Source organism: Pavona decussata, unplaced genomic scaffold (assembly GCF_977016875.1).
Source record: "Pavona decussata unplaced genomic scaffold, jaPavDecu1.1 SCAFFOLD_1701, whole genome shotgun sequence".
Classification (NCBI taxonomy): Eukaryota; Metazoa; Cnidaria; class Anthozoa; order Scleractinia; family Agariciidae; genus Pavona; species Pavona decussata.
The window spans coordinates 1-10479 of record NW_028146093.1 but is presented as its reverse complement, the minus strand read 5'-3'; the positions used below and the strand labels follow the sequence as shown (position 1 = coordinate 10479).

The window sequence follows — 10479 nt, the reverse complement described above, 5'->3', positions numbered from 1 at the left end:
CGCCAAATTTTTTTTGCTATATTGTAGATTGATCTATGTTATTTATTCTATGTGTTACACTTACGATAAAAGTAAAGGCGGGGATACCAGAGAGCTTCAAAGTAGGGTTGTACCACCAAAAAATAACTGGGTCGAGTCACCTTAAGTGGTTTAGTTACGGCTTCGTTTTTGCATGACCATTTGCATCGCCTCGCTTCGCTCCGCTCTGAGGTTTGTGTTCGGGGAGCTTGCTATTTTCTAAATATTTGAAATCTTTTGGTTTTAAAAAATGTTTTACTGGGGCCCGAGGGAAGTGTAAATAAGCAAGACTTTCCCTATGAAGAAGAGGCTTGCCTTTTGTCAACGAAACCACCACATCAAATTTTACTTCGTGGCAACATGCGGACCGCTGAGGAGACATTTTTCGTGGCGTAAATATAAGCCTGTTCAGTTGATATTTTTACCATTTTAAATTGTTTTTTAGCTGAAATTGGTCTGGTAGTAAGAGAAGTAAAACTGCACAACGTTTGGAAAGCCGTTGCGTGTGTTATTTTTCAAAAGATCTCGATTTCCAGGTAAGAAAAGCCGACCTTTTGAGCAGTATTTGAGCAGTATGTCAATCGACCGAGATCTTCGATTGACTCTTTACCTCGTTCTTCACAGACAAATTCAAGACTGAAGCTTTTTTAAAAAGAATGATCTGTTTTTCTTGGAAAGGCTACTCCCAAATTTATACACGTGGAATTGAGAAAGAAAATGAATTAGCTTTATCATGTTACTGTGGCCCTTCATCCGCTCGCCAACAGACAGCAGTCTCAGAAGTAAGAGACTCCATTTGCCTCTTCGCATTCTTGTGAGTCTAGACCAATTACAAATTAAAATAAGTTTTCTATTTCAGAAGGTTTGTTTTGGCTGCACCTATAAGCTTAAATAAAAAATGGAAACATTTCTTACCGCTCGTTCGCGGCGATGTTTGGCAATGGTTTACATCAGTACACCTGGACTTGTGGTCACCGCTTTAGCATGGGCAGTTGGCGTCACATTAGTACCGATATCATCTCGTTTCAGTCTTGAGAGGATTGGCTTGTTACTCACTTCATCAATAAATCAGAATCGACACATGAAGTCGTCGTTCGTGAAGTGCCGTTGGAGCATATTGACGATTTTCCGGGTCAGCCCGCTTTGTTTTCATGAAATCGATTTATTTCTTTTTGTATTTCCTTGCTTCATCATTATCGAACAGTATAACGTGCAGAACTATACACTTCTACATAACTGAGAAGGCAGCATATTCACCTACCACATACCTTCCTGGCACATTCCAAGTTCAGTACAGAGAATGTAGTGACAAATGAGCAAATGCTCTGTGGCTGAGATACCGGGTCGACGTCACAAGCTTGTTAGAACCCAGTCTCTCAACTGCTCCTTTTTGTATTCAATATGGCGAAAAACGGCCTATTTTGAGCGATTTTGTCGTCTGATAAAAACAAAACGAAACATGGAATGCGATTTATTTCTTCGCAAAGCGTCTTAGACATGCATAAATTTTCGAAATTCATAAAACTGTGTAAGGGTGATAGAAACTGAACCTTTCTTATATTCATGTGGACATCTCCTTCATCAAACCTGGAGAAGTGAGTTGCTTTAAGTCATGGCAAAAGGTTTCTTTAGATAACAATTTAATGTAAATACGGTACAATACTATTCTATGCGTTATTCTTTTGTGAGATTCAGTGAGAAATGTGATATAATTTTTAGGCCATAACGCAGCGCATATATTGTTTACACCGGATCTCTCTTGGTTGAAATTTATATTTCGAGTATGACTGTAGAATTTGCTAATTATGAATGATGATGGCTGCACAGTTTGAGTGAAGCAATCGAATGAAAACGAAAGATTGGCCATATTTAATAGCAAAACTACGAGGAAACTAGGAATTTACACAATTCCTTTTGGCGATCGCCTGAAGCCAACAAATCTCAGGTTAGTCGCCAGTATTGGTCACATGAAACAGCTGTGATCTTGCGAGAGATCTATTCCAGTCACTGCTGTATTTCCACGATAAATCGACTGACGTTTGTGACACCAACACTTTGAATAAAGGAAAGTTTCATATTTTCAGAATGGAAATTTGATTTTCACTTTCGTGGTTAATACTGAGAAACCGCAAGCTTCTCGTGTTTTCAATAAATTTTTTATATATTTTTTAAAAATCAAGAAAGGTGTTCACAACTGACTTCCCTTTCCACTTTAATTTGCAAATTTAAGTAAAATTTTACTGCCAACTGTGTCGAAATTCTGTCACGCCGACTGAATTTTTTTTTTTTAACAGCTTTATTGACCATCACACATGTTAAATACAATAAATTAAACAACCAGAAAGAAATGAAAAATACGTGAAAAGTGATAAGGTCAAAAGGGCAGGTGCGAACGGGACGCGAGGACCCATGCGAGGCACCTCCCATGATACAAATAATAATTAAAACACAAACAACCAAAAGACGCTAAAAAAAACTAGGGATGGCAGGAGCAGGATCGTACAATTGACCAGGTACAGGGATAGAATATGTCGAAGTGATTTTGCAAAAGGTGAAACATGTGCTCAGTAACAAAGTTGCGGAAGGAAGCAGTAGTTGAAAAACTGGTAGGGGGTGATCTTGCGTGATCTTGGCGAAGCCAGCACGAAGCGAACGGGCGCGAAACGCGAGTGTATGCGCAAGGAACGTTATCACATGCCACTTAAGGGCCGTTTTCATACTAGAGGACGCATTATCCTTCTGGACGACATTGGAAAAAACATTTGTTGTTCGTCTGGTTATTCGTCTCTAGTATAAAGACGGGCAAAGGGCGCATAATCCGTCTGGACAAACTATTTTCCGTTGTGCGTCGTTCAAGACGAATAACGGAAGATAATTCGTCTAGACGGATAATGCGTCTTGTGCCCGTCTTTATACTAGAGACGAATAACCAAACGAACAACAAATGTTTGCTTAAGTTCGTCCAGACGGATAATATTAGGGAACTTAAGCAACGACGACGGCAACGGCAACGAAAACGTCACCTGAAAATATATCTTCGCGTTACTTGCACTACTTCGCAATTATTCCAATTCGTTCAATTTCATTTTGTACAATGTGGCCGAAGTATTCGGGAACTGAATTGATAGGAACGGCGTTCAAGTAAGGAAAGAGAATGAAAAATTTATTGTCGTGTGCTCACGTTCTCCACAAAACCTTGAATTTGGTCATTTCACGTTGTTGTTTTGCTGATGACGGCAAAGAAATGTACAAAAACCTAACACACGTGCAGGGCCATTGTTTTTGCCCATTAAACCTATTGTTTTGTGCCGTTCTCGTTGCCGTCGCCGTCGTCGTTGCGTAAAGGCTGGTTTCCATATGATCGCGGATCACAGATCGCAATAAGGTCTGCGATCTGCGATCCGCGATCATTTGGAAACCAGCCTTAAGTTCCCAAATGCGTCCTCTAGTATGAAAACGGCCATTCTCAAATATTATTACTTGGGCCGTAAGGCGGCACGAGTTGGTTTCGGTAGCATTATCAAATTCTTTTTTAATTTTTTGGTCGCGATGGGCCGAGAGATAAAGACTTCGAGCCACGAGTTATAGTTCTCGTTCTCGTTTATCATACTCGGGTGGCACGAGTTAAGTTTTCAGTTGCGTTGTCAAATTCTTAAAATTCTCGGTCGCGTTCTTTGTACTCGGGCCGTGAGGAGTGTATGCAATATGCGAGCCAGGGCAGACGTGCGAGGCTTGAACAAAACATACGAGGCATGCGAGGCATGAGCAACCCCAACATAAACTGCCAACCGTTAAGCTAACCGGGGAGCTATTTAAGCTAACCTGAGTGGTATTTAGGCTAACCGGAGTGTTTTTCAGGCTAACCTGAGTGCCTCACACGTCTGCCTCGCATGCCTCGCTGGCTCGCAGATTGTGCATCCCCGCCGTGAGGCGCCGAGTCATGCGATGAACAGACGCGAAGAAACTTAATTTGTGTGTGTCGTTTGTGCATCTTTTAACTGTCCAAGTTTTTCAACCATTCATATTTCATCTTTTCATTTCTAGCACTTTAAAAATTCGAAAGGTTTTTATCGTTTTTTATTTACTTAGCTTTTTTTAGTTCCTCAAGGTTAGTTTTGTTAACGGAAAATTTGGCAACTAAATAAGTCCATGACCCCGGGGGCCAAGATATATGAAAATGTCTCACGTTTACTATAGAAAAACAATCAATGTAGAAACGGTTTCTGTCTTCAAATGGAAGGTGAATAACAAATGCTTTCCCCTGAATTTGATTTAAAAATATAAACAGCGAACCCTTGAAAAACGTACAACGATAACGTACGCGTGATGCGTAAGGTTACTCTAGATCATACCGGAAATTACGATCCGTCATTGACCCGGCGTCACATACATATCAGGACCGTACAAATGGTTTCTGTCTCTAAACGAAAGGTGAAAACGTAAGGATTAAAGCCCAGGGAGTGTAAAAAGCATTCGTATGACAAATGTCATTTTCCCTGTATTTCATTCTGACTGCAAGAAACGCAATTCTGTCTGGTGGTTACTTATTGCCTCACTATATCTCTGTATCTATCTATTTTGGGGAATTAACGATGCTGGAGGTTGTCACCGCTAAAAGATTGTAGGCCTACGCACCACACAGTCAAATATGGCCCGAGTATGAGCTGAAAACAGCTTCTTGTTTAACAAATAGTTAGAGTGTTTGTATGTCCGATATCAATACATTACTTTGTTTACTTTATGTCTTCTGTAGAGGTGACTTCCCTTATTGTACAACCATTTTTTATTTTCGTTGAAAATAGTTCCCCCAGCTGAGGTTCTTGATTTTCGCTTTGTTTACGCTCGCCCATTATTGTCAGTGTCCAAGTCAGCCGAGCAAGCCTGCAGAACAGGCGTTATATTTTTGGCGTTTTGCAGGCGAGCGGAGGCAAGTGCGAGGCGAGCGCGAAGCGGACAGGAGGGGTTCCCGTCGCGTGTGAGTCGCACTCCACGCTTGCCTCGTGCTTGCCTCCGCTCGCCTGAAAAAGGCAAAAAAGCAACGGCTGTTCTGCAGGCCGTACTTTAATCAGATGTGTTAGCTTCTTGTGTCTACCTCATTAGACCACGAGTATAGTCCCATATTTTTCTTATAGGAATAGTTAAATGCGCGAGACACACACGAGCTCGCGTGAAAATCTCTAAGAAAAATAAATAAACTCATTGTCTACGTTTGATGAACCGTGCCAGTCATGTTCAGATATTAACTTTTTGCAGCGAATAATCCGACAGCGAATGGAAACGATGACGATAGAGATGATCTACCAGATAACGATGTCGGGAACCAAATCAGGGAGCAGTTTAAACAGCTGCGTAGAATTCGCAAGAAGTTACGGAAGACTTTTCTTCGATGGATACCGATAAGAATGCGCACAAAGAAACGGCTAGATGAACTCGCAACTAATCTACATGAACATCACAAGAACGTGAACATTACAAACATCACGGGAGCGTCCATGGGTACCGTGGGAGGGATCCTCTCAGTAGCGGGCCTGATTGCTGCACCCTTCACATTTGGAGCCGGGGTTGTTGTATCTCTTGTGGGAGCTGGTATTGGTGGCGCGGGCGGCCTTGTTATGTCTGGGTCTAAAGTAGTTGAAATATTTCTTGAAAAATCAGGAGTCAAAAATGTCCAGGCAGCGATTAAAGAAGATCACAAAGCTTGCATGAAAATTCAACAGCAGTTGGACTCGATGGAAAATTTCATTTTTCAGCTGGTGCAGTTCCTTAAGCCTCTGCACGATAATGCAATGCTGCTCAGGGAATTGGAAGGGAGTGGCTTCCAGTTCCTTCGTGACCGGTTTTTCGCTGAAGACATCGGCAAATCAACGGAAGAAAGAGTAGACATTGGTGCCAGGTTCTTCCGAGCGGTCACATCTGCCGCTACAATATCAGCTTCAGTAGTCGCGACAGCAGGTGCAGTGGCGCGAAGCGCGGCTGTCGCGGGAACGCGCGCGGCGCATATCGCTGGTTCTGTGGTAAGCGCAGCTCTCCTACCATTGGATATCACGTTGCTCGTGAAATCATCTTTGGAGCTTCATCGTGGGTCCACATCCAAGGCGGTGGAGGATATCAGGGGGATTTTAAACCAACTAGAATGTCCGAACAAGGAAGACATCCGAGGTTTAGTGGAGAGTTTCATTAATGAGAAGTTTACCGAGGCGTATAACCCCGGGCGTATAACAAGCTGGATAGCAATGAAACAGGAGAGAGCGAGAATGATGACGGAAGAGGAGTCCTTTGATGACGATGATGTCCAAAAGGACGATGAGAAACGGAGAGGGGAATACAAGGAAAGGGTTTTCCCAAAAGAAAGTTTGCAAGGAAGATGGAATGGACATTAAAGATAAAAGAAATGGTCCTGTGTTTGCTGAAACAAGGACATAAAAAATTCAAGATTGCTGTAGCTCCAGCGTTTGTTTGACACAATCAAAGCCCATCTGACACGTGCTGTTTATATTTCCACTTAAAATTATTGATAGCTAATTAAAGCTTAAGGATATACTAATACAAGCGAACGAGGTTGAAAGGCAACCATAAAAGTAAGCATTGTAGTGAATCAAGAGATGATCATTTCTCTTGAGTGAATGTTGTTGTAAATGCCACTTGTTCCAAGTAAAGTGTGGCCTACACTATCTGCTTTCGGATTTATTGCCTTCATTTTTTTTTATGAATACGAGATATTAACCTGAGAAAACTGCTAAACGAAGTGAAAATTTTCCATTTTGCGTTCATTATTTTAAAACCAGTGCAATTGATACTTTCCCTTAAGCCCTCTTCCTTAAATTAATGAACAAAGTGAAACCTCCTCGGCTATACTTGTTAGGAACATATGTTAAATGGGGCCATTTATACGGGAGAATATAAGACACAAGACGCATCTTATTTTCTCCCGTACAAATGGCCTTAATGTCTTTGTCTGGATATACCAGAGAGTGTTGACACCAGTGCATTGACGCGAAGAAAACGCTTTTGAATGTTTCTTATAATTGCCTGATTTCATACCGTGGGCGTCTGGGTACAAGTCTGTGTATTATGAGATATGGGACTCAACACCCACATAGCCAAAAAGAGCAGATCGAACTTTACAACATCCTCAAGTTTGGCGTTAATCAAGCTAATATTAGGCGAAATACAGCCCTTCAAAATCTTAAAAAATTTACTAAGAAATGTATAGAACGCCGGACAAATCGTCCGTCACGTCCGGCGTTCCATACATTTCTTAGTAAAATTTGGAGTTTTTGAATGGCTGTATCTTTCCTAATATTAGCTTGATTAACACCAAACTTGAGGATGTTGTAAATTTCGGTGTGCTCTTTCTGGCTATGTGGGTGTTGAGTCCCATAACCCATAATACACAGACTCGTACCCAGACCCCCACGGTATGAAATCAGGCAATTGTTTTGCTTTTGCATCACGCAATCTCTTCTCGTCACGTTGACGTGACAATTGCTAAAGTACAAAGGTTCGCGCACGCTTGAAATGTTTCAATGAACAAAAACGGACCCAATGATTCAGTTGTTTGTGAGCGGATCATTACAGTAAACAACAGTGTCACAAGAGCAAAGTATTGTGGGATCGTCACTAGCTAGTTTCTTGGAAACTTAAATTATACCGGGAGATAGGATACATGTTGACAAAAACTGATCCCTTACAAATATATTCAAAACTTTAAAAACTGCAAAAGCCGCGAACGAAGATCCTGCTTGCTTGTACGTTGGATCTCACAGGAGATCTAATCAGCCAAACTTGAAAAATAGACGATGAGAAGTCCAAAGACTACTGCAAAGCTGACAGAACGTAATATATCTTAAAACAATATTTCGGCTGGCCAAACCAGCCTTCTTCAGGTTTAGATGCTACTAAATTATATAAATGAAATTACAATATTATATTATGGACAAAACTAACATTGAAAAAACCAGGAAAGATTTATTACTCGACGTTTCGGGGTCATCGTGACTCCATTATCAAGAGACTAGTTTAAAAACATGCAAATAAGGAAAGGTACAAGAAAAGCATAAATTAGAATGAACGGCTTAAACAAACACCTTGGCGCGGATGGAATCCGTTTGTACGTTCAGTGTTGGCTTACGCATGCGAATATACAGCATTTCTTTAACGAGGCAATCAAATTTGCCGCTACATTTCGCGATGACGTTGAAGTGCTCGATGAAGCGTTCAGGCATTTCACTATTGTGTTGGAGGTTGTAGTGTTTGTAAATAGAAAGATGATTTTCTAGTGTGCCCTTCTACGCGCTCATGTAAGTGACCACGTGTATAGCCCACATACCCTGCATCACACAGGTTACATTTAAATTCATAAACGATACATTGTTGGTTAACAATAGGGGGCTTAATTTCGTGTTGTTTAAGCTGTTGCTCGAGCTTAGGGCTAACAAACACTGGTTGCACAGTCACGCTTAACTTCGAGCTTAGACTGTTCAGTTGTTGTTCAACATGATTAGCTGACGATTGGTCCTTGAAGGGTAACCCTAAATCTCACAATCTCCGATGGTACGTCTGGTGATGGACAGGGCTCTGCAGATGAAATCCTTCTCTCAACGAACCGCTTGATTGTAGTTTCAACCACAGGCAGCCCAAGCTCACTATCAGAGAACCGCTGAATTATAAGGATTTGTATGGGAATACAACGGATTTGTGTAAAATGGTAGAAAATAACAGTGTTTTGTCAATAAAGTCAACTTACCCTGTTTCTTCTTGTATTCTTTGTCATTTGCCAGCTTTTCAAGCCGATTCGGAGCGATTTCGGCGAGTTAGCGTCATTCGGGTTTCTACTGTTAAGTGTAACGAAAGGCCAAACAGTATTTCAGCCATGTCCGAAACACGAAACGGAATAAATCCGTTGAAATCATTCCTGGTGTCCCAATTCCTTCATAGGATCAAAGTAGAGGTAAATAGCTTTCCTTCCATCGCATTTCCGAATCGATTGAAGCCGTATCACGTTTGCTAGAAAGATTTTCTTTCAAGTCGGCTCGCTTCTGAAATTTCGAAAGACCCGCGGCCAGAACGCCATGGACACATTGAACGCTCGGACAGCACGCTGGGTAACAAAAGTTCCTTGGCACGGGGGAAACAGCGGCCAGTTGTCCACAGGCAAACAGATTTGTTCCCGGGGTCCCCTCGCGTCCTTTTTGTCAAGACCGTCAAAATTAACTTTTGTACTACCTCTGGAGGTTGTCCTTTTACCCGGAAATTTGGAAATACCAGTTTCTTTAACTGTGATTACGACGACGTCGTCAACGAAAACGGAATTTAAAAATTACACTCGCGTTTTCTGAATAAATTTGCGATATAATTTCTACTCATTTAGTTTGTGTAATATGGCCGAACTATCGAGGGGCTAACGTCGTAGGGGCGACTTTAAAGTTCAGAAAGAGAAAGGAAAATAAATCATCATCGTTCTCCATAAAACGTTGAATGTGGTGATGCACGTCCGTAATTGTTTGTAGAGGACGACAAACAAATGTACCGAAGTTTATAACGCACGTGCTGAGCCAGTGTTTCACTAATATAAACTATTATTTTCTGAATTTCTTTGTTGCAGTCGTCGTCGTCTTTGCAGGTCTTACCGACAACGTGAACCGGCATGACCTGAAAGTATTAGTTTATTTCATTTGTGCTAGCTCACAGTTATTTTAGCTTGCAAGTTAACTTCTACAGAAATGGCGGACTCAATAATTCAGCAGCCCAAGAAATTCCGTGCTCTGAACCTTCTTAAACGAACAACACGTGCGAGCTATCGTAACTATCGCGAGTTGAAAAACAAAAAATAATAGTTTTAATTAGTAAAACACTGGCTCAGCTCGTGCGTTATAAACTTCGGTACATTTGTTTGTCGTCCTCTACAAACAATTACGGACGTGCATCACCACATTCAACGTTTTATGGAGAACGATGATGATTTATTTTCCTTTCTCCTTCTGAACTTTAAAGTCGCCCCTACGACGTTAGCTCCTCGATAGTTCGGCCATATTACACAAACTAAATGAGTAGAAATTATATCGCAGATTTATTCAGAAAACGCGAGTGTAATTTTTAAATTCCGTTTTCGTTGACGACGTCGTCGTAATCACAGTTAAAGAAACTGGTATTTCCAAATTTCCGGGTAAAAGGACAACCTCCAGAGGTAGTACAAAAGTTAATTTTGACGGTCTTGACAAAAAGGACACGAGGGGACCCCGGGAACAAATCTGTTTGCCTGTGGACAACTGGCCGCTGTTTCCCCCGTGCCAAGGAAGCTTTTTCAGCTAAGATCTGTATTGTTTCCTCCAAGGGTACATTTGTAAACAATGAGGTGACGTCATAGGAAACTAAAATTTCGCCGTTCTTGATCTCGAAGCCTCGTACTTCATCAGCAAAGCGGAATGTGTCTGTCACTGTATATTGGTTACACGACAGGGG

General features: G+C 41.4%; 1 protein-coding gene and 1 pseudogene across 1 annotated transcript; one reads left to right on the top strand and one right to left on the bottom strand.

The window, feature by feature from the left end:
• Positions 1-5271: 5271 nt before the first annotated feature.
• Positions 5272-6689, top strand: LOC146447806 (apolipoprotein L3-like; the record flags this gene model as incomplete). Its single annotated transcript, XM_085102738.1, has 1 exon — positions 5272-6689. A coding segment is annotated over one exon (1127 nt), but the record flags the coding sequence as incomplete, so codon positions are not given.
• A 1279-nt stretch (positions 6690-7968) lies between these two features.
• On the bottom strand, positions 7969-8677 carry LOC146447805 (uncharacterized; annotated as a pseudogene).
• Between the last annotated feature and the right edge of the window lie 1802 nt (positions 8678-10479).